This window comes from Salvelinus sp. IW2-2015, linkage group LG8, assembly GCF_002910315.2.
Source record: "Salvelinus sp. IW2-2015 linkage group LG8, ASM291031v2, whole genome shotgun sequence".
Classification (NCBI taxonomy): domain Eukaryota; kingdom Metazoa; phylum Chordata; class Actinopteri; order Salmoniformes; family Salmonidae; genus Salvelinus; species Salvelinus sp. IW2-2015.
The window spans coordinates 54,513,469-54,536,711 of record NC_036848.1 but is presented as its reverse complement, the minus strand read 5'-3'; the positions used below and the strand labels follow the sequence as shown (position 1 = coordinate 54,536,711).

Below are 23,243 nucleotides of genomic sequence, written 5' to 3'. Positions count from 1 at the left end.
TGACCCCTGAACCCCTGATCCTGCAGAGGATGGCATGTGAGATCGCCTCAGGACTCTTGCACCTGCACAAACACAACTTCATACACAGGTGTGTGTCACTCCCTCTATCTGTCTCTGCCACTATCTGTCGATTGATTGATTGATTGATTTTCATTCATCAGTAAAACAACAACATACATACACACAATGTACATACAGAAAACGTGACCAGGAAGTCAGAGACTTATTTTAGTTCTGGCCCTTATCCTTGGTATATATACAGTGACTTCTGAAAGTATTCAGACGCCTTGACTTTTTCCAAATATTTTTTACGTTATTCTAAAATGGATTAAACATAATTTTAAAATATCATCAGCAATCTACACACAATACCCCATAATGACAAAGTGAAAAAAGTTTAGCAAATGTATTAAAAAGGAAAACAGAAATACATTATTTACATAAGTATTCAGACCATTTGCTATGATACTTGAAATTTGGGCTCAGGTGCATTCTGTTTCCATTGACCATCCCTGACATGTTTCTACAACTTCAWTYGAYTCCACCTGTGGTAAATTCAATTGATTGGACATGATTTGGAAAYGCACACACCTGTCTTTATAAGGTACCACAGTTGACAGTGCATGTCAGAGCAAAAACCAAGCCATGAGGTCAAGGCACAGATCTGGGGAAGGGTACCAAAATATTTCTGCAACATTAAAAGTTGTCCTTCTGGGAGAATCTCCCAGAAGGACAACCATCTCTGTAGCACTCCACCAATCTTGCCTTTATGGTAGAGTGGCCAGTCGGAAGCCACTCCTCAGCAAAAGGCACATGATAGCCCTATTGGAGTTTGCCAAAAGGCACCTAAAGACTCTCAGACCATGAGAAACAAGATTCTCTGGTCTGATGAAACAAAGACGGAACTATTTGAATACCAAGAATCACGTCTGGAGGGAACCTGGCGTTGGTGTTGGCAGCATCATGCTTTGGAGATGTTTTTCAGAGGCAGGAACTGGGGGAATAGTCAGGTTCGAGGCAAAGATGATTGCCGCAAAGAACAGCGAGATCCTTGATGAAAACCTGCTCCAGAGCGCTCAGGACCTTAAACTGGGGCAAAGGTTCACCTTCCAACAGGACAATGACCCTAAGCACACAGCCAAGACGACACAGGAGTGGCTTCGGGGGACAAGTCTCTGAATGTCCTTGAGTGGCCCAGACAGAGCCCAGACTTGAACCCGATCGAACATCTCTAGAGAGACCTGAAAATAGCTGTGCATCAATGCTCCCCATCCAACCTGACAGAGCTTGAGAGGATCTGCTGAGAAGAATGGGAGAAACTCCCCAAATATAGGTGTGCCAAGCTTGTAGTGCCATACCCAAAAACTCTCGATGCTGTAATCGCTGCCAAAGGTGCTTCAACAAAGTACTGAATAAAGGGTCTGAATACTTAACGTAAATGTGATATTTAAGTTTTRGCTTTGTCATTATAGGGTATTGTGTGTAGATTGATGAGGGAAAAAAATATTTGTTCAATTTTAGAATAAGGCTGTAACGTAACAAAATGTGGAAAAAGTCAAAGGGTCTGAATACTTTCCGAAGGCACTGTATATATATACAGTTACATGGACACAGACACAAGTTGTACTTGTTATACTACAAACCCCTCAATGGCATTGTATGATACTGATATTACCCTGACGACTGGTACCCAGTAGTCACCGTATTCTCCTTCTGGAGGAGAAACCTATAATGGCTGGGTTGACGCTAGTTTACCAGAATCCTGCAGCTGTGATTGGTTGGCTCTTCTTCCTGGTTCCTGTTGGTTTCTTCCTGTAACAATATCCTGGTGCTGCCTGAGTGCCTCGTCATAGACTCCAGCATCAGTGATTTTGTTGCAGGGGGGGGACCCCTTCTCTCCAGAGTGACCCCTGCTCTTCCTGTCACTGATGTCTACAACATCCACTTAATGAGGKATGAGGTCTCGTATGGTTGAATTGGTAGGTGGTTGCTATGCCAGGATAGTAGGGTTGACTCCCAGGGCTGCCGATATGTAAAATGTATGTACYGATGATTGTAAGTTGTGTCTGCTAAATGACATATATCATTATTAGAAATGGTTTGAATTGATAAGTAACGATGTACGACATTTATTGACTGAATTTCTGTAAGACTTTTAGTACAGTATTGAACATGTCAGACTGCCCATGCATGGTCTCACCATGATAACTTGACCGTTATGCATAGACATCAATCAGCTATCCTCTAATGTACTAATGTGTTCTCTGTCTTCCCTGCAGTGACCTGGCCCTGAGAAACTGCCTGCTGACCGCTGATGTCACAGTGAAGATCGGAGACTACGGCCTGTCACACAACAAGTACAAAGAGGACTACTTTGAGACATCAGACCAGATGTACGTGCCTCTGCGTTGGATCGCTCCAGAACTCGTAGATGAAGTCCATGGCAACCTTCTGGTGGTGGACCAGAGCAAACAGAGCAACGTCTGGTAATGAATGATTTAATCAATCAGTATAGGTAGTCCATGGCAACGTTCTGGTGGAGAGAGCTCAGTTGGTAGAGCATGGAACTTGCAACACTTCGATAGTGTGTTGGATTCCGGGGATCATGGTAGAGATAGCATTCAGAACCCAATTATCTAGTATGACAAGTTCACCCCTATGGGCCAGTTTCCCTGACATTCAGCCAAATCCTGGACTATGAATAACCTCAATGCTTTTTAGTCTAGGACTTGGCTGAATCTGTATCCGGAAAACTGTTCCTATCTAGAAACCGACACCATAAAATATGTGAACATAATTAGGGGTTCACAGCAAAACCTATTGTTATTCTTATTTTTTATTTTTTATCGTTGACAAAGGATATTTTTTMGGGGGAGGCTAATGGATTGGTCAAAATAAGGCTGAGTTATTGGGTAATCATAAATCTGATTTTACGTGTCCATTTAAACCACTCTGTAAATCCACTCTGATCTTGTGTCCTTTCTGTCGTTCTGTGAACCACGCAGATATATTTGCCAAATGTTTTTCCCAATAAATATTGGTGGTTATGCTTCACGTGTTGTTCTTCTCCGTGATTCTATAGTGTGATGTTGAGCGGGTTTCTGTGGTCTTTCTGTTCTCTCTCAGGTCTCTGGGGGTTACTATCTGGGAGTTATTTGAGTTGGGGAACCAGCCGTACAGACACTACTCTGACAGACAGGTGTTAACCTACGCCGTGAGGGAACAGCAGCTCAGACTGCCCAAGCCCCTGCTCAAAATACCCTTGGCAGAGCGCTGGTAAGTCACGCACGTACGCACACGCACACACACACACACACACAAGGGAGCAACACAGGGGCACACACACACACACACACACACAACAACACAAACAATCTCACCTGTTCTCGTTCTAAACCTTAATAAGTAATCTGTGGCTCTCGCTCTATGTCCCATCAATATCTTCTCATTCTAGTGGCTCAGTGAGTCAGACATCATATGCTGTGTCCCAAATGGTGCTGTGTTCCCTATCCAGAGCACATGGCTCTGGTCAAAAGTAGCAAACTAAATAGAGAATAGGGTGCGCATACATAAATATGACTGGTGTGATGATGCGTAAAACAAAAAAACAAAATGGATCCAATCTCGTTATCTCTGAAGATGGGGGAGGTAATTAAAACCCATCTCTCATAGGATAAGAATCTGCTTGATTCCTCATCTCCCCCATCAATACAAAAGCAGATGCTGTGTGCTGGTTTTCATTTTCTTCACATTTCATTTGCATCCCAAATCAAATGTATTTATATAGCCCTTTTTACATCAGCTGATATCTCAAAGTGCTGTACAGAAACCCAGCCTAAAACCCCAAATAGCAAGCAATGCAGGTGTAGAATGGAACCCTATTCCCAAATGGAACCCTATTCCTAAATGGAACCCTATTCCCAAATGGAACCCTATTCCTAAATGGAACCCTATTCCCAAATGGAACCCTATTCCTAAATGGAACCCGATTCCCAAATGGAACCCTATTCCCAAATGGAACCCTATTCCTAAATGAGACGCCTATTCCCAAATGGAACCCTATTCCTAAATGGAACCCTATTCCTAAATGGAACCCTATTCCCAAATGGAACCCTATTCCCAAATGGAACCCTATTCCAAAATGCACAACTGTTGGCCACAGCTGATAGATTAATTTGTGGTTCATTATATCTTCCTACATGATTGTTGTAAGGGTTATTGTGGTGCGTGTGCCCTCTTGTCACCAGGTATGAGGTGATGCAGTTCTGCTGGCTCCAACCAGACCAGAGGCCCAATACAGAGGAGGTCCACCTGTTACTCAGCTACCTGTGTGCCAAGGGGGCCAGTGAGGCCGAGGAGGACTTTGAGAGACGCTGGAACTCCCTGCGTCCCAACCCCAACGCCGGCCAAAGCAGCAGCAGCCTTCATCACGGCGCCGGAGCCCTGGCTTCTGGTACGTCATGTTCAGGCCACTTTTTATGGCTCATGACTACTTTGTGTTCTGTGTGTTTTTTGTCTCGCACACATTTGTGTGTCTCAGAAGAAAACAGAATTTGCTCTTTTCAGTATCACTTTAGTTTATTAAAGGGAAACTTCACCGCTGGTCACTGTTACGGGTGTTTTTCCAGTCGCCCTACATCATTTTGACTGATGAGTGGGTGTTTCAGGAGTAATTATGCACTATAGCAGTATTTGTTTTTATTTTCGCGCCAGGAGTCTTCAACCACTGACATCATCGGTTGATTGAGCCTGCTGCCTGATATAAAAATTTATGGAGTCATGTTTTGTAGCAACTATTGTGGCCTTTGTGTTTTGCCAATTGTACGATCATGCTAGGATGAGTAGATATGGTTGTCCTTGTTCAAGAGAGCCATTGAACTGGTATCCACGATGTGCCTCTATACAAGGACATTACAGGATAGCTGGGTCTAGTATTATCCCTGGCTTTGTAAAGACCACAGCCTGACGGGAGCCCTACTTCCTTGTCCAATTGTGGTTCCCACCCTTGACGGTGCTATGAATTCTTGGATAGTGTAGTTTGCTTACAACCAGGAAAAGTAGATGGCCCGTTTCTACTGGTGAGATGCAGAAATGCTGATATTTGTACTGAGAATATTCTAGATTTTTACGACACATTATACAGTATGTTAATAACATATTAATGGATATTACAGAGAAAGAGCAGCGGTACAATTTCCCATTAAGCTCTGCTGCTGTTTGATGTAAAATGTCCCCTTGGGAATTAACAAAGTATCTGTCTGTCTGTCTGTCTGTCTGTCTGTCTGTCTGTCTGTCTGTCTGTCTGTCTGTCTGTCTGTCTGTCTGTCTGTCTGTCTGTCTGTCTGTCTGTCTGTTGTCTGTCGGTCTGTCTGTCTGTCGTCTGTCTGTCTGTCTGTCTGTCTGTCTGTCTGTCTGTCTGTCTGTCTGTCTGTCTGGTCTGTCTGTCTGTCTGTCTGTCTGTCTGTCTGGTCTGTCTGTCTGTCTGTCTGTCTGTCTGTCTTCTTTGTCTGTTGTCTGTCTGCTGTCTGTCTGTCTGTCTGTCTGTCTGTCTGTCTGTCTGTCTGGTCTGTCTGTCTGCTGTCTGTCGTTGTCTGTCTGTCTGTCTGTCTGTCTGTCTGTCTGTCTGTCTGTCTGTCTGTCTGTCTGTCTGTCTGTCTGTCTGTCTGTCTGTCTGTCTGTCGTCTGTCTGTCTGTGTCTGGTCTGTCTGTCGTCTGTCTGTCTGTCTGTCGTTCTGTCTGTCTGGTCTGCTTTGTCTGTCTGTCCTGTCTGTCTGTCTGTCTGTCTGTCTGTCTGTCTGTCTGTCTGTCTGTCTGGTTCTGTCTGTCTGTCTGTCTGTGTCTTGTCTGTCTGTCTGTCTGTCTGTTCTGTCCTGTCTGTCTGTTGTCTGTCTGTCTGTCTGTCTGTCTGTCTGTCTGTCTGTCTATCTGTCTGTCTGTCTGTCTGTCTGTCTGTCTGTCTGTCTGTCTGTCTGTCTGTCTGTCTGTCTGTCTGTCTGCGTCTGTCTGTCTGTCTTTCTGTCTGTCTGTCTGTCTGTCGTCTGTCTGTCTGTCTGTCTGTCTGTCTGTCTGTCTGTCTGTCTGTCTGTCTGTCTGTCTGTCTGTCTGTCTGTCTGTCTGTCTGTCTGTCTGTCTCCAGACCTCCCCTCCTCCTTCCCTCTGCTGGAGCAGTTTTCTGGATGTGACGGTTACCACAGCGAATCAGGAGATGATATACTGACCGTGACAGAGACCAGCCACGGTCTGAACTTCCAGTACAAGTGGGAGCAGACCCAGGCGGGGATCGGGGCGGAGCAGCCTTACCACCACGCTGCCTCATCCTCCAGCGGTACCCTGGGGGTCGTCAACCACCACTGTCAGGACCTATACTACCCAGGTGGAATGGTGGGGGACAGTGGTGGGGTGGATATGGAGGGTCTCACTCTGGGAGTGTCCCCTTCCTACTATGAGCACAAGACGATGCATGTTTCTGGGGTCGGGGTGGTGCCGGTGCTCAGCGCCCGTAGTCCTTCAGTGAGCTCTGAGTACTACATCCGCATGGAGGAGCCTGACTACACCATGTGCTCCTACAGCCCAGACTACCAGGGCAGCCACGGGAGCTTCCTGACCGGCAGTGGCAGTGCAGACTCAGGGGAGTGTATGATGGGGATGGGTCCCCCCCAGGCCCACTCCAAACCTGTAGACTCCTACTGGTCAGCAGACGTCTGTAAAGATAGGGGTGTTGGAGCGTATGACTCGGACATCTCCCTGACAATGGAGCCCCATGTCTCTGACTCCAGCCCCCTGAGACCATGGGAGGCTGGTCACTACGTCTCCTACAAGGACCGGGACGGAGGGTACTACTACGAACACTCACCTCCCATGGGCATTGGCCACCACATGGGTCTGGGGATGGACCAGCATTACCTGATGGGGCGGGAACACTCTCACCCCAAGCCCCATCTGGAGAGCTGGGGGTCCCGTAGCCTGCGTCAGGCCCTGGGAGAACTGGACAACCCTCTGGGGATATCTCCCTCCATCAGCACCCATCTCCAGGATGGTGGTCCTCCTTTTGGGGTAGGCGACCCCTACTTGGAGACACCCCAGGGCACAGGCTCCATCATTGGGGGGAGTAGCGTCACTGGCGGCTACTATGACACGATGGGTTCTCTGAGGACAACCATGCCGACCATGCCAGACCACGCCCACTCAGTCAGCATCACTATGGCGTCGGAAGAAGCCCTCTTCATTTGTCACCGGGACAGCGACCCAGATGAAGAAGAGGAGGATATATTCTCAGAGAGGCTGAGGAGAAGCAGTAGTAACCTCTCCAACCCCTCCGCTAACGACAACAGTCTAGGCCTGGGTCTAAGCCTTGGCCGTAGTGGACAGGCTGGCTGTAGACAACTACAGGATCCCTATGAAGACTTCCACTACTCTATGCCCACTACCGACATAGAGGACTCATGGCCTGAAGAGCACTGCCTGACCTTCCGCTCCTCTGTCTCTGCTGCAGTTAAACCCATAGACTACCTGGAGGCTACAGCGGCTTTGGCTAATGACAGCGGCTGTCTAGTCCTGGGGAACCATCATGCCCTGGTCACTTCAGGGGACGCCTGTAATGCCTACATCTATTTGTGCCACGAGGGGGAGGGGGAGAGGGAGGTAGAGCCGCAACCCATCGAGTGCTGCCACTCTCATTTCGTCGACCCCCTCACAGGCTTAGTGGTGCGGAACTACACACGGGACGACTACAGCGATAAGATTGTAGAGATACCCAACAACGAGGAAGAGAGTGTGAATCTGTCGCCAGCACCGGGAGGTCCTAAACCAATCCTAACGCACAACACTAAGACCAGCACAACCCCTCTAAACCACTCTGGGCAATATGTTGACATCACTATGGACGATACCCTTTCAATAGACCATAAGGAAGAGGTTAGTACGGAAGACAAAGGGGTTCTCACAGACCCTAAACCAGAGGGTGTGACTCCGACTAAGATTCTGACCCTCTCCTCAGTGAATGTTCCTGACCTAGTCCCCATGGTCGAGCAAGAGTCAGAGCTGAGCCATACGTTAGACAGCGGCTTAGACAGAGAGAACTGCTCCAGCATTAGTCTAGTGGACATCTCCGACTGCTACACCGACGACGATGAAGATGATGACATCACCGACTCGACCTCAGAGATCTTCGCTGACGAGACGTTGGTTGGGGACCCTAACGCCTCCCCTCCCCTGGCCCGTCCCCTCAAGTCCCTGCAGAAGCAGGTGGGAACCCCCAATTCCATGGCCTCCATGGACCTGATACCTTCAGCAGTCGGCTCCACCTGCAAAGCTTTCAGCCCCTCCTCCAGCTCCTCCCACCCATCTAGCTCCTCCCCCAAAGCAATGGACAGCGGGTACGACACAGAGAACAATGAGAGCCCAGAGTTCGTCCCCAAGGAGCCCCACAACGAGCCTCGGGGCCATGAGACATTCACCCAGCCACTGGGGGAGTCTGTCCTGGACACCAGCCTGGATGAGGAGGGGGAGGAGGGGGGGGAGGAGGCCGAGGTGGCCCCACTGGATGATGAGGATGAACCGACCCTGGATGAAGATGTGCTTCTAGCAGCCTCACAGACCACAGACAAAGAGAAGGAGCTGGCCCCCCTCAGTGACAAGAACCCTTACAGGGACTCTGCCTACTTCTCTGACAATGAGAACGAACGTCTTTCCAGGGATGAGGGGGGTGACGAAAATGTAGAAGTGGAGGAGGGAGAAGTGGAAGAGAGGCTGACAGAGAAGAGGGAACTCAGCCCTCTTCAGATAGAGGATGAAGAAGAGGAGGGAGAAGTGGAAGAGAGGCTGACAGAGAAGAGGGAACTCAACCCTCTTCAGATAGAGGAGGAAGAAGGGGAGGGAGAAGTGGAAGAGAGACTGACAGAGAAGAGGGAACTCAGCCCTCTTCAGATAGAGGAGGAAGAAGAGGAGGGAGTGGAGACCTCAGCTCTTCTTCTGGAGGAGAGTGAAGACCCAGAGATGGAAGGATGCCTGACAGAAGAGTGCACCCAGGATGAAGGGCTAGAGCTGGGGCTAGAGCTAGAGCTGGCCTCCATTCTCTCTGGAGAAGTAGAGGCAGGGTCAGAAGGATGGCCTACCCAGGAGAAACCCTCTTCTCTGGGAGACTGGGCTGCAGAGGTGGTGGGGGCTATGGAGGAAGCCCTGGGTGAACTCCAGAGGAGCACTGAAACCAACTCTGGTACCAAGGAGGAAGAGGATGAAGGAGAGCAAAGGGACATGGAGGACTCATCTGAAGCCTTAGAAACAGCAGACGTCCTAGAAGAAGCATTTACCAAAATGCCAGAGACCCTCGAGAAGGACGATAATGACGAAGAGAACAGTCCTCCCGCACGGCGTCGACGCTTCTCCTTCTCTCCTCCCCCTCCCTCCACCCCTCCTCTCTCCTCTCCTCCCCCTCCCTCCACCCCTTCTCCTCCTCTCCCCCCGATGACTCCCCCTCTGGGCCGGCAGTTGCCCATGGATGGGGGGGAGGCAGACGAGGAGGACGGAGATGGTGACTTCGATGACAGTGAGTCAGACGAGGAGCTGAGCAGTTACAGTGTTCAGGGGGAGCAGAGTGGAGGGGAGGAGAGCGGGGAGGAGAACCATGCTGTACCGATTGTGGTGAGCGACTGCAGCGATGCTCATAACCTACGTAGTCTACTGAAGATGCCCACCCCGCTCACCACCGAGTTGCTCGCCGATGACCTGCTGGAACGCAAGAAGAAAGTGGTGTCCTTTTTTGATGACGTCACCGTTTACCTGTTTGACCAGGTGGTAGGTAGTGGTAGTAGTGGGTAGTGGTGGTAGTGGTGTAGTGGTAATTGTTGTGTGTGTAGTAGTGGTAATTGTTGTGATGGTGGTAGTAGTGGTAGGAGTGGTAATTGTGGTGGTCGTAGTGGTGTAGTGGTGGTGGTGGTGGTAGTGATGATGGTGGTAGTTGTAGTGATGGTGGTGGCAGTGGTAGTGGTGTGGTTGTGGTGGTAATTGTGGTAGTGGTGGTAGTGATGTAGTGGTAGTGGTTGGTAGTGGTGTAGTGATGGTGGTGGTGGTGGTGGTGGTGGTGGTGGTGGTGTGGTGGTGGTGGGGTGTGGTGGGTGGTGGTGGTGTGGGTGTGTGGTGGTGGGGATGGTAGTGGTGGTAGATGTAGTGTGGTGGTAGTGGTAGTGGTGGTGGTAGTGATGGTAGTGATGGGTGGTGGTGGTGGTGGTGGTGGTGTGGTGGTGGTGTGTAGGTGTGTGGTAGTAGTGTGATCGGTAGTGGTGTAGTGATGATGGTGGTGGTAGTGGTGGTAGTGATGGTAGTGGTGGTAGATGTAGTGGTGTGGTGGTAGGGGTAGTGGTAGTGGTAGTGGTAGTAGTGGTAGTGTAGTAGTGGTAGTGGAGTAGTGGTAGTGGTGGTAGATGTAGTGGTGTAGTGGTGTGGTGGTGGTGGTAGATGTAGTGTGGTGTGGTGGTGGTGTGGTGTAGTAGTGGTGGTTGGTAGTGGTGGTAGGGATGATGGTGGTGGTAGTGGGGTAGTGATGGTAGTGGTGGGTAGATTGTAGTGGTGGTGGTGGTAGGGTAGTGGTAGTGTAGTGGTAGAGTGGTAGTGGTAGTAGTGGTAGTGGTAGTAGTGGTAGTGGTGTGGTGGTGTGGTAGATTAGTGGTGGTGGTGGTGGTGGTGGTGGTAGTAGTGGTGGTGATGTAGTGGTGGTGGTAGTGATAAAAGTGTGGCGTAGTGTAGTGGTAGTAGTGGTGGTAGAAGTAGTGGTGGTAGATGTAGTTGGTAGTGGTCGTGGGGTGGGTGGTAGTGGTAGTAGTAGTGGTAGTGGTGTGGTAGTGGTGGTTGTTGTAGTATTAGTGGTGGTGATGGTGGTAGTGGTTGTAGTGGTATGTGGTGGTGGTGGTGGTGATATTGGTGGTAGTATTAGTGGTGGCAGTGTGGTGTAGTGGTGGCGATAGTTGTGTAGTGTTAGTGGTAAAAGTGGTGGTAGTGGTAAAAGTGTGGTGTGGTAAAAGTGGTGGTAGTGGTAAAAGTGGTGGTGGTGGTGGTAGTGGTGGTGGTAGTGGTGTGGTGTGGTGGTGGTGGTGTGGTGGGTGGTGATGTGGGTGTAGTGGTGGTGGTGGTGTGAGTAGTGGTGGTGTGAGTGATAAAAGTGGGTGGTGTGGTGGTGGTGGTGTGGTGGTGGTGGGGTAGTGGGTGGTGCTGGTGGTGGTAGTGGTAGTGGTGGTGGTAGTGGTGTGGTAGTGAAAGTGGTGGTGTAGTGGTAAAAGTGGTAGTGTGGTGGTGGTGGTGTGGGGTGTGGTAGTGGTGGTAGTGGTAGTGGTGGAGTGTAAAAGGGCTGTAGTGGTAGTGGGTGGTGGTGGTAGTTGTGGTTTTAGTAGTGGTAGTGTTAGTGTGGGTAGTGGGTAGTGGTGGTGGTTGGTAGTTTGTGGTTTAGTAGTGGTAGTGGGGTGTAGCTGTCACTCACAGATTAAGTGAAACAATTAAAGGGTAGTTGCTGCATTACGTACTTCACTGTTTTCTCATTAAATCTAATTCACAGACATGATATTGGAGAAATAAGGTATTGTTTGTTCCTGAGTAACTTGAATTAAACTAGACATACTACTGAACTGTATATATACAGTTGAAGTCGAAAGTGTACATACACTTAGGTTGGAGTCATTAAAAACTAGTTTTTAACCACTTCACAAATTTATTTTCGTAGTGGTGGTGGTAGGGTGGTGGTGGTGGTGGTATGGTGGTGGTGTGTGGTGGTGGTGGTAGTGGTAGTGGGGTGGTGGTAGTGGTAGTTGGTGTGTGAGTGGTAGTGGTAGTGGTGGTAGGTGGTGGTGGTAGTGGTGGTGGTGGTGGTTGGTAGTGGTAGTAGTGGTAGTGGTAGTATTCGTGTGGGTAGTTGTGGTTTTAGTAGTGGTAGTGGTTGATGGTAGTGGTGATTGGGAGTGGTGGTGGTAGTGGTGGTGGTAGTGGGTGGTATGTGTGGTGGTGTTAGTGGTGGTTTAGTAGTGTAGTGGTGGTAGTATTCGTGGTGGTAGTTTGTGGTAGTGGTGTGGTAGTGGTAGTAGTGGTAGTGGTGTAGTATTCGTGGGTAGAGTGGTAGTGGTGGTAGTATTCGTGGTGGTAGTGGTGGTAGTTGTGGTGGTGGTATGTGGTGTAGTGGTGTGGTGGTGGTGGTAGTGGGTGGGTAGTGGTAGTGGTACTGGTGTAGTGTAAAAGTGGCTGTAGTGGTAGTGGTGGTAGTATTCTCGTGGTGGTAGTGGTGGTAGTTGTGGGTGTGGTATGTGGTTATTTGTGATGGTAGTGGTAGTGGTGGTGGAGTGTGGTGTGGTGGGTATTCGTGTGTGGTAGTTGTTGGTTTTAGTAGTTGGTAGTGGGGTAGTGGTAGTGTAGTGGTGGTAGTGGTATTTGTGGTTTTAGTAGTGGTAGTGGTGGTAGTGGTCGTGGTGGTAGTGGTGGTAGTGTGTAGTTGGTGGTAGTGGTGATGGTAGTGGTAGTGGTGGTGGTGGTGGTAGTATTTCGTGGTGGTAGTTGTGGTTTTATTAGTGGTAGTGGGTGGTAGTGGTAGTGTTAGTGGTGGTAGTTGTGGTTTTAGTAGTGGTAGTGGTGGTAGTGGTCGTGTGGTGTGTAGTGGTGGTAGTGTGGTAGTGGTGTAGTGTGAGGTAGTGGTAGTGGTGGTGGTGGTGGTATATTCGTGGTGGTATTGTGGTTAGTAGTGGTATGGTGTAGTGGTAGTGTAGTGGTGGTAGTGTGTGTAGTGGTGGTAGTGGTATGTTAGTGGTGGTGGTGGTAGTTTGGTTTTAGTAGTGGTAGTGTGGGTAGTGATAGTGGTGGTGGTGGTGGTAGTGGGTGGTGTGGTAGTTGTAGTTTTAGTAGTGGTAGTGTTAGTGTGTGTAGTGGTAGTGGTGGTGGTGGTAGTTGTGGTTTTAGTAGTGGTAGTGGTGGTGGTAGCTGTCACTCACAGATTAAGTGAAACAAGTTAAAGGTAGTTGCTGCATTACGGTACTTCACTGCTTTTCTCATTAAATCTAATTCACAGACATGATATTGGAGAAATAAGGTATTTGTTGTTCCTGAGGTAACTTGAATTAAACTAGACATACTACTGAACTGTATATATACAGTTGAAGTCGAAAGTTTACATACACTTAGGTTGGAGTCATTAAAACTAGTTTTTAACCCACTTCACAAATTTCTTGTTAACAAACTAAGTTTTGGCAAGTCGGTTAGGACATCTACTTTGTGCATGACACAAGTCATTTTTCCAACAATTGTTTACAGACAGATTATTTCACTTATAATTCACTGTATTACAATTCCAGTGGATCAGAAGTTTACATACACTAGGTTGACTGTGCCTTTAGAAGCTTCTGATGGGCTAATTGACATAATTTGAGTCAATTGGAGGTGGTCCTGTGGATGTATTTCACCATGCGACCACGCAGCCGTCATACCGCTCAGGAAGGAGACGCATTCTGTCTCTTAGAGATGAATGTACTGAAAATCCATCCCAGAACAACAGCAAAGGACCTTGTGCAGATGCTGGAGGAAACAGGTACAAAAGTATCTATGTCCACAGTAAAACGAGTCTTTATCAACATAACCTGAAAGGCCGCTCAGCAAGGAAGAAGCCACTGCTCCAAAACCGCCATAAAAAAGCTAGACAGCAGTTTGCAACTGCACATGGGGACAAAGATCGTACTTTTTTGGAGAAATGTCCAACAAAAACAAAAATTTTAACAATTAAACAGTTAAACAATTTAAAGGCAATGCTACCAAATACTAATTGAGTATATGTAAACTTCTGACCCACTGGGAATGTGGTGAAAGAAATAAAAGCTGAAATAAATAATTCTCTCTACTATTATTCTGACACTTCACATTCTTAAAATAAAGTGGGGATCCTAACTGACCTAAGACAATACATTTTTACCAAGAATAAATGTCAGGTATTGTGAAAAACTGAGTTTAAATGTAMTTGGCTAAGGTGTATGTAAACTTCCGACTTCAACTGTACACTACATGACCAAAAGTATGTGGACAGCTGCTCGTGTAATCTCATTCCATAATCATGGGCATTAATATGGWGTTGGTCCCCCCTTTGAAGCTATGACAGCCTCCACTCTGCTGGGATCGCTATCCACTTGATTTTGAAACATTGCTGTGGGGACTTGCTTCCATTCCGCCACAAGACCATTAGTGAGGTCAGGCACTGATTATGGGCGATTAGGCCTGGTTCACAGTTGGCATTCCAATTCATCCCAAAGGTGTTCGATGGGGTTGAGGTCAGGGCTCTGTGCAGGCCAGTCAAGTACTTCCACACCGATCTCAATACACAATTTCTGTATGCTTTGTACACGGGGGCATTGTCATGCTCAAACAGGAAGGGCGTTCCCCAAACTGTTGCCACAAAGTTGGAAGCACAAAATCATCTAGAATGTCATTGGATGCTGTACCATTAAGATGTCCTTTCATTGGAACTAAGGGGCCCAAACCATGAAAAACAGCCCCAGACCATTATTCCTCCTCCACCAAATTTTACAGTTGGCACTATGCATTGGGGCAGGTAGCCTTTTCCTGGAATCCGCCAAACCCAGATGTGTCCGTCGTATGCTGCCAGATGGTGAAGTGTGATTCATCCCTCCAGTGTTTGGAAACGTGTTTTCACTGCTCCAGAGTCCAATGTCGGCGAGCTTTACACCACTCCAGCCGACACTTGGCATTGCACATGGTGATCTTCGGCTTGTATGCGGCTGCTCTGCCATGGAAACCCATTTCATGAAGCTCCCAAGGAACAGTTATTGTGCTGACTATGCCTCCAGAGGCAGTTTGGAACTTGGTAGTGAGAGTTGTAACCGAGGACAGACGATTGTTACGCGCTACGCGCTTCAACACTTGGCGGTCCCGTTTTGTGAGCTTGTGTGGCCTACCACTTCCCGGCTGAGCCGTTGTTGCTCCTAGACATTTCCACTTTACAATAAAAGCACTTACAGTTGACCGGGGCAGCTCTAGCAGGGCAGAKATTTGATGAACTGACTTGTTGGAAAGGTYYCATCCTATGACGGTGCCACGTTGAAAGTSACTGAGCTCTTCAGTAAGGCCATTCTACTGCCAATATTTGTATATGGAGATTGRATGGCTGTGTGCTTGATTTTATACACCTGTCCACAACGAGTGTTGTTGAAATAGCCGAATCCAGTAATTTGATGGGGTGTCCACATAGTTTTGTATATATACTGTATATTAATTTGAAATGCACACTAGCCATAGCTGTAACCTGTACTGTCCATTTCCAGCAGAGTCCCACTAAAGAGCTGGCTGAGCATGGTTTCTCTCCAGGGACTGAGACCAGCGGACAGGGTTCACTGGTCAAACAACCAACCTCTGATGACTCCTCAGATGGAAACATCTCAGAAGAGAGTAAGTACACTAGTCCAGAGTCCACTACTTACATTGAAACATTGATTGAAGTCAATCGGCATTTAATTTCACAAATGACTTAAATGTAAATGTAAATGTAATCAATCTCAGATCTATGAGTTTAGATGTGTAAAATATAATAGGCAGATATATCAAAACTGCTCTCTTTTCCTTTCTTCCTTCCTCTTTCTCGCTTGCTCGCTGTCTCTCTCTCTTCTCCCTCTCTCCCTTTCTCTTCCCTTCTCCCTTCCTCTCTCTTGCTCTTCCTCTCTCTCTCGCTCTCTCTCTTCCCTTATCCCTTCCTCTCTCTCTCTTTTCCCTTCTCCCCTCCTCTCTCTTCTTGCTCTTCCTCTCTCTCTCTTCCCTTCTCCCTTCCTCTCTCTCTCCCTCTCTCGCTCTCTCTCTTCCTCCCTCCTCTCTCTCCTTCTCTCTCTCTCTCTCTCTCTCTCTTCTCTCTCTCTCTCTCTCTCTCTCTCCTTCTCCCTTCCTCTCTCTCTCTCTTCCTTTCCCTTCCTCATTTCTCTCTCTCTTCCTTCCCTTCCTCTCTCTCTGCTCTCTCTCTTCCCTTCTCCTTCCTCTCCTCCCTCTTCTCTCTTCCTTTGTACCTACCTAGCCTACCTACCTACCTACCTACCTTACCTACCTACCTACTACCTACCTACCTACTACCTACCTCCATCCTCTTCCCTTCTCCCTTTCTCCCTTCCTCTCTCTCTTTTCCTTCACCTACCTACATACCTACCTAACACTCTCTCTCTCTCGCTCTCTCTCTCTCTCTCCCTCRCTCTTCAGGTGCAGGGTATGAGTGGGAGGATGACTTCSCCCTGTRGCCCATTCCCACTTCCTCATCCAAGATGGCTGCCTCCTCCTCAGGCTCATCCCCTTCCGCACCCAGCCTGCCCTCCACCTCCAAGGCCCCGGAGCCCAAACCAGCAGTGCAGTACTCCCGCTTCACAGTCTCCCCTAGCCACGTGTCTCGCTTCTCCATTACACACGTCTCTGACTCTGACGTGGACTCTGGTCCAGGTGGGTCCTGGTGTTTTCATTTAAATTGACAGTGCACAACACTTCTTGAGGATAACTAATTGTATGGATTTTACATAGTGGATAATGACGCGTTCTGTCTGTCTGTCTGTGCAGGGAGCAGTGAGGATGGAGACAGAGTATTATAGAACCACAGCCACCCKGAAACTGCAGGAACTGCACCATATAAACATGTCTGAGCCTCTAAACATGACTTTTGTTTAGTGCTTTTTTGGACATCAGCTTTCTGAAAAGACAGTGCCTAATTGTTTATGGACACTTTATGAATGGAGTCTGTAAAAAGGGATGTGAAAGCAGAGAATCAACACCTATGAGAATATATAAAATACTATATGATGATAATATACACATACACCGAAGAATATATATGTTATCAAAATAACTTGTATGAAGGTGAAGACTTATGTTGCATTCAACATATTTTTGTGAAGAACGAGAAACTTTTGTAACTTGTTTGCCACCACAGACACTCATTATCAGCATGTTATAGAGAACCACACAACGTTATGTTACGTGGAAGACAGACGATCATTTTTATTGATCAGCTGTTTTAACATGGACATCAAAACAGAAGACACAATTTACAGAACATCCCTCTCAGAGAAGGAGGGAGTGAAAAGCAATGAAGAAAAGGACACAATGAAGGTTTTTTTTCATCAAATATTCGGTGTTTGAAAGTGACTGTACCAAGAGCATATTTTTGAGACATTAGTTAACTCGTCATCATAAAATATAAACGAAATATCACAAATAATGATTGAAGGAGAATTTTGTAATTCTACTGTTTTCTCAAAGTAGTCGGACCACCACTGTATACGGGCCATATGATTTCCACCAATACGGGTGCCAGAGTCAGTATTCCCCTCCATCTGTCAGTATGGGTCACTGTTCCCCTCCATCTGTCAGTATGGGTCACTGTTCCCCTCCATCTGTCAGTATGGGTCACTATTCCCCACATCTTGTCAGATGGGTCACTATTCCCCCCACTGTCAGTTATGGGTCACTGTTCCTCCATCTTCATATGGCACTATTCCCCTCCATCTGTCAGTATGGGTCATGTTCCTCCATCTGTCAGTATGGGTCACTATTCCCCTCCATCTGTCAGTATGGGTCACTATTCTCCTCCATCTGCAGTATGGGTCAGCATTCCCTCCATCTGTCAGTATGGGTCAGTTATTCCCTCCATCTGTCAGTATGGGTCAGTATTCCTCCATCTCAGTATGATCAGTATTCCCTCCATCTGTCAGTATGGGTCATATTCCCTCCATCTGCCAGTATGAGTCATATTCCCCTCCATCTGTCAGTATGGGTCACTATTCCCTCCATCTGTCAGTATGGGTCACTATTCCCCTCCATCTGTCAGTATGGGTCACTAATTCCCTCCATCTGTCAGTATGGGTCACTATTCCCTCCATCTGCAGTATAGTCAGTATTCCCTTCCATCTGTCAGTATGGGTCACTATTCCCTCCATCTGTCAGTATGGGTCACTATTTCCCTCCATCTGTCAGTATGGGTCATATTTCCTCCATCTGTTCAGTATGGGTCACTATTCCCTCCATCTGTCAGTATGGGTCACTATTCCCTCCATCTGTCAGTATGGGTCACTATCCCCTCCATCTGTCAGTAGGGTCAGTATTCCTCATCTGTCAGTATGGTCATATTTCCCTCCATCTGTCAGTATGGGTCACTATTCCCTGCCATCTGTCAGTATGGGTCAGTATTTCCCTCCATCTGTCAGTATGGGTCACTATTCCCCTCCATCTTGTCAGTATGGGTCACTATTCCCTCCATCTGTCAGTATGGTCACTTTCCCTCCATCTGTCAGATGGGTCACTATTCCCCTCCATCTGTCAGTATGGGTCACTATTCCTCCATCTGTCAGTATGGGTCAGTATTCCCTCCATCTGTCAGTATGGGTCAGTTATTCCCCTCCATCTGCCAGTATGAGTCAGTATTCCCTCCATCTGTCAGTATGGTCACTATTTCCCTCCATCTGCAGTATGGGTCATATTCCCTTCCATCTGTCAGTATGGGTCACTATTCCCCTCCATCTGTCAGTATGGGTCACTATCCCCTCCATCTGTCAGTATGGGTCACTATTCCCTCATCTGTCAGTATGGGTCATATTCCCTCCATCTGTCAGTATGGGTCATATCCCTCCATCTGTCAGTATGGGTCAGTATCCCTCCATCTGTCAGTATGAGTCAGTATTCCCTCCATTGTCAGTATGGGTCACTATTCCCTCCATCTGTCAGTATGGGTCACTATTCCCCTCCATCTGTCAGTATGGGTCATATTCCCTCCATCTGTCAGTATGGTCATATTCCCTCCATCTCCAGTATGAGGTCAGTATTCCCTCCATCTGTCAGTATGGGTCACATTTCCCTCCATCTCAGTATGGTCATATTCCTCCATCTGTCAGTATGGGTCACTATTCCCCTCCATCTGTCAGTATGGTCACATTCCCTCCATCGTCAGTATGGGCACTATCCCTCCATCTGTCAGTATGGAGTCGTATTCCCCTCCATCTGTCAGTATGGGTCAGCTATTCCCTCCATCTGTCAGTATGGGTCATATTTCCCTCCATCTGTCAGTATGAGTCAGTATCCCTCCATTGCAGTATGGTCACTTTTCCCTCCATCTGTCAGTATGGGTCAGTATTCCCCTCCATCTGTCAGTATGGGTCACTGTTCCCTCCATCTGTCAGTATGGGTCACTGTTCCCCTCCATCTGTCAGTATGGGTCACTATTCCCCTCCATCTGTCAGTATGGGTCACTATTCCCCTCCATCTGTCAGTATGGATCACATATTGCCCTCCATCTGTCAGTATGGGTCATGTATTCCCCTCCATCTGTCAGTATGGGTCACTATTCCCCTCCATCTGTCAGTATGTCACTATTCCCCTCATCGTCAGTATGGGTCACTATCCCCTCCACTCCAGTATGAGTCAGTATTCCCCTCCATCTGTCCAGTATGGGTCAGTATTTCCCCTCCATCTGTCAGTATGGGTCACTACCCTCCATCTGTCAGTATGGTCATTTCCCTCATCTTCATAGTCATATCCCCTCCATCTGTCAGTATGGGTCACTATTCCCCTCCATCTGTCAGTATGGGTCAGTATTCCCTCCATCTGTCAGTAGGGTCATATTCCCCTCCATCTGCAGTATGAGTCTATTCCCTCCATCGTCAGTATGGGTCACTATTCCTCCATCTCCAGTATGAGTCAGTATTCCCTTCCATCTGCATATGGGTTACTTCCCCTCCATCTGTCAGTATGGGTCACTATTCCCTCCACTGTCGTATGGGTCACTATTCCCCTCCATCTGTCAGTATGGGTCAATTCCCTCCATCTGTCAGTATGGGTCATATTCCCCTCCATCTGTCAGTATGGGTCGTATTTCCCTCCATCTGTCAGTATGGTCAGTATTCCCCTCTCATCTGTCAGTATGGTCACTTTCCCTCCATCTGTCAGTATGGGTCACTATTCCCCTCCATCTGTCAGTATGGGTCACTTTCCCCTCCATCTGTCAGTATGGGTCACTGTTCCCTCCATCTGTCAGTATGTCACTTTCCATTCTATGGTCACTGTTCCCTCCATCTGTCGTATGGGTCACTATTCCCTCCATCTGTCAGTATGGTCACTATTCCCCTCCATCTGTCAGTATGGGTCATATTCCCTCCATCTGTCAGTATGGGTCACTATTCCCCTCCATCTGTCAGTATGGGTCACTATTCCCCTCATCTCATAGGGTCCATTTCCCTCATCTGCCAGTATATCCAGTATTCCCCTCCTCTGTCAGTATGGGTCATATTCCCCTCCATCTGTCAGTATGGGTATATCCCCATCTGTCATATGTTACTTCCCTCCATCTGTCAGTATGGGTCACTATTCCCCTCCATCTGTCAGTATGGGTCACTATTCCCCTCCTCTGTCAGTATGGGTCACTATCCCTCCATCTGTCAATATGGGTCACTATTCCCCTCCATCTGTCAGTATGGGTCACTATTCCCCTCCATTCGTCAGTATGGGTCACTATTTCCCCTCCATCTGTCAGTATGGGTCACTATTCCCTCCATCTGTCAGTATGGGGCACTATTCCCTCCATCTGTCAGTATGGGTCACTATTCCCCTCCATCTGTCAGTATGGGTCACATCCCCTCCATCTTCATATGGGTCACTTTCCCCTCCATCTGTCAATTAGGGTCACTATTCCCCTCCATCTGTCAGTATGGGTCACTATTCCCTCCATCTGTCAGTATGGGTACTATTCCCCTCCATCTGTCATATGGGTCACTATTCCCCTCCATCTGTCAGTATGGTCATATTCCCTCCATCGTGCAGTATGGGTCAGTATTTCCCTCCATCTGTCAGTATGGGTCACTATCCCTCCATTGTCAGTAGGTCATATTCCCTCCACTGTCAGTATGGTCACTATTCCCCTCCATCTGTCAGTATGGGTCACTATTCCCTCCATCTGTCAGTATGGGTCACATTTCCCCTCCATCTGTCAGTATGGTCACATCCCCTCCATCTGTCAGTATGGGTCACTATTCCCCCCATCTGTCAGTATGGGTCAATATCCCCTCCATCTGTCAGTATGGGTCACTATTCCCCTCCATCGTTCAGTATGTGGTCACTTTCCCCTCCATCTGTCATATGGGTCACTATTCCCTCCATCTGTCAGTATGGGTCAATATTCCCCTCCATCTGTCAGTATGGGTCACTATTCCCCTCCATCTGTCAGTATGGGTCACTATCCCCTCCATCTGTATATGGGTCCATATTCCCTCCATCTTCAGTTGGGTCACTATTTCCCTCCATCTGTCAGTATGGGTCACTATTCCCCTCCATCTGTCAGTATGGTCACTATTCCCCTCCATCTGTCAGTATGTGGCAGTATTCCCCTCCATCTTCAGTATGGTCACTATTCCCCTCCATCTGTCAGTATGGGTCACTATTCCCTCCATCTGTCAGTATGGTCACCATTTCCCTCCATCTTGTCAGTAGGTGAGTATTCCCCTCCATCTGTCAGTATGGGTCACTATTCCCTCCATCTGTCAGTATGGGTCACTATTCCCTCCATCTGTCAGTATGGGTCACCATTTCCCTCCATCTGTCAGTATGGGTCACTATTCCCCTCCATCTGTCAGTATGGTCACATTCCCCTCATCGTCATTTTGGTCACTATCCCCTCCATCTGTCAATATGGGTCACTTTCCCCTCCATCTGTCAGTATGGGTCACTTTTTCCCCTCCATCTGTCAGTATGGGTCACTTTTCCCTCCATCTGTCAGTATGGGTCACTATTCCCCTCCATCTGTCAGTATGGGTCACTATTTCCCTCCAATCGTCAGTATGGGTCAAGTTTCCCCTCCATCTGTCAGTATGGTCACTATTCCCCTCCATCTGTCAGTATGGGTCACTATTCCCCTCCATCTGTCAGTATGGGTCACTATTTCCCCCCATCTGTCAGTATGGGTCACTATTCCCCTCCATCTGTCAGTATGGGTCACTATTCCCCTCCATCTGTCAGTATGGGTCACTATTCCCCTCCATCTGTCAATATGGTCAATTTCCCTCCATCTGTCAGTATGGGTCACTTCCCCTCCCATCTGTCAGTATGGGTCACTATTCCCTCCATCTGTCAGTATGGTCACTATTCCCCTCCTGCTTCATATGGTCACTATTTCCCATCCATCTGTCAGTATGTCACTATTCCCCTCCTTCTGTCGTATGCGGTCGTATTTCCCTCCATCTTCAGTATGGGTCACTATTCCCCTCCCACTGATGGCCTGTGGCGTTATCATTAGTGCACACTAACAAACAGGCACAGAACGTTTTGCAACGCAAATGAGAGTTTATATCGGACATATTCAGCTATGCCCTTCTTTGTTTCGTTTATTTTACAGACATCCCTGGACCTAAGCTATTGTGTCAATCCACCAAGTCAGTTTTGAGGGAATATCATTGATGACTTAATGAATAAATGCTTTTTTAGGACTTGAAATTCATGTGCTATGCATGCAGATAGTGGTGGTAAAACACAGCTTATGTTGGTTTCGGTCTTATCCCCAGTTGAGGGTAGCTGCCTGTCCTTACCCTCAGAGTTGATCTTCACTGCACCACATACTGTGTAATATGTCTGCTACTCTTGAGGTGAACATCCTTTGTGATACGATCAAATAACTTGTACATTTTTGATTCCGATTCTGAAAATGGAACTGCTGTACAAGTACAACAAGCTTACAAATACCATAGATACAGTAGCATATCATTTTTTTATAGGAAACTTTTGATGAAATATTCACTTTTAAGTAATATGAAACCTTAAAATGCAACTTAAAGAATGGAAGAACAAACAAATGATTTTTAAGTGGCTTCGGTAACATGTTGAAGATGAAATAATCAAATGACTGTTGGAAGACTACAGAACTGAGATCTGGTTTAGTCTTAATGTATTGTGATCAGCTGTGTGGTCAAGGGGTTGTTGATGTAACATGGGTTAGTCAGTGTATTGTTTTCACGATTTTAACAATTGGAAAATACACTTTTGACTTTGCTATGTATGTGAACATGTGTTTGCTATAGAAATGAAAAAGGGGTGGATGTGGTTGTAACATAGAACGCATACAGTCCAATCAGCCTGCTATGCCGGCCTGGTAAGCCAATCACTGTAGCATGGTCTCAGGTCCGTTTGTACCCTCTTGCCTACTCCAATGACCATACTGTAGGTTGGCAAGACAGTACAAACTGATRTGGGACCAGGCTAATATCACTCTA

General features: G+C 47.5%; 1 protein-coding gene across 1 annotated transcript in view; it reads left to right on the top strand.

Moving 5' to 3' along the window:
* LOC111968283 (serine/threonine-protein kinase LMTK1-like) overlaps window positions 1-17,421 on the top strand; it is a 29,377-nt gene extending 11,956 nt beyond the window's left edge. Inside the window, 8 exon segments of the mRNA XM_070445048.1 lie at window positions 1-88; window positions 2,280-2,486; window positions 3,127-3,276; window positions 4,248-4,453; window positions 6,137-9,789; window positions 15,294-15,417; window positions 16,210-16,443; window positions 16,558-17,421. Coding sequence (XP_070301149.1) covers window positions 1-88; window positions 2,280-2,486; window positions 3,127-3,276; window positions 4,248-4,453; window positions 6,137-9,789; window positions 15,294-15,417; window positions 16,210-16,443; window positions 16,558-16,589 — 4,694 coding nt within the window. The 3' untranslated portion in view covers window positions 16,590-17,421.
* The last annotated feature ends 5,822 nt before the right edge of the window (window positions 17,422-23,243 follow it).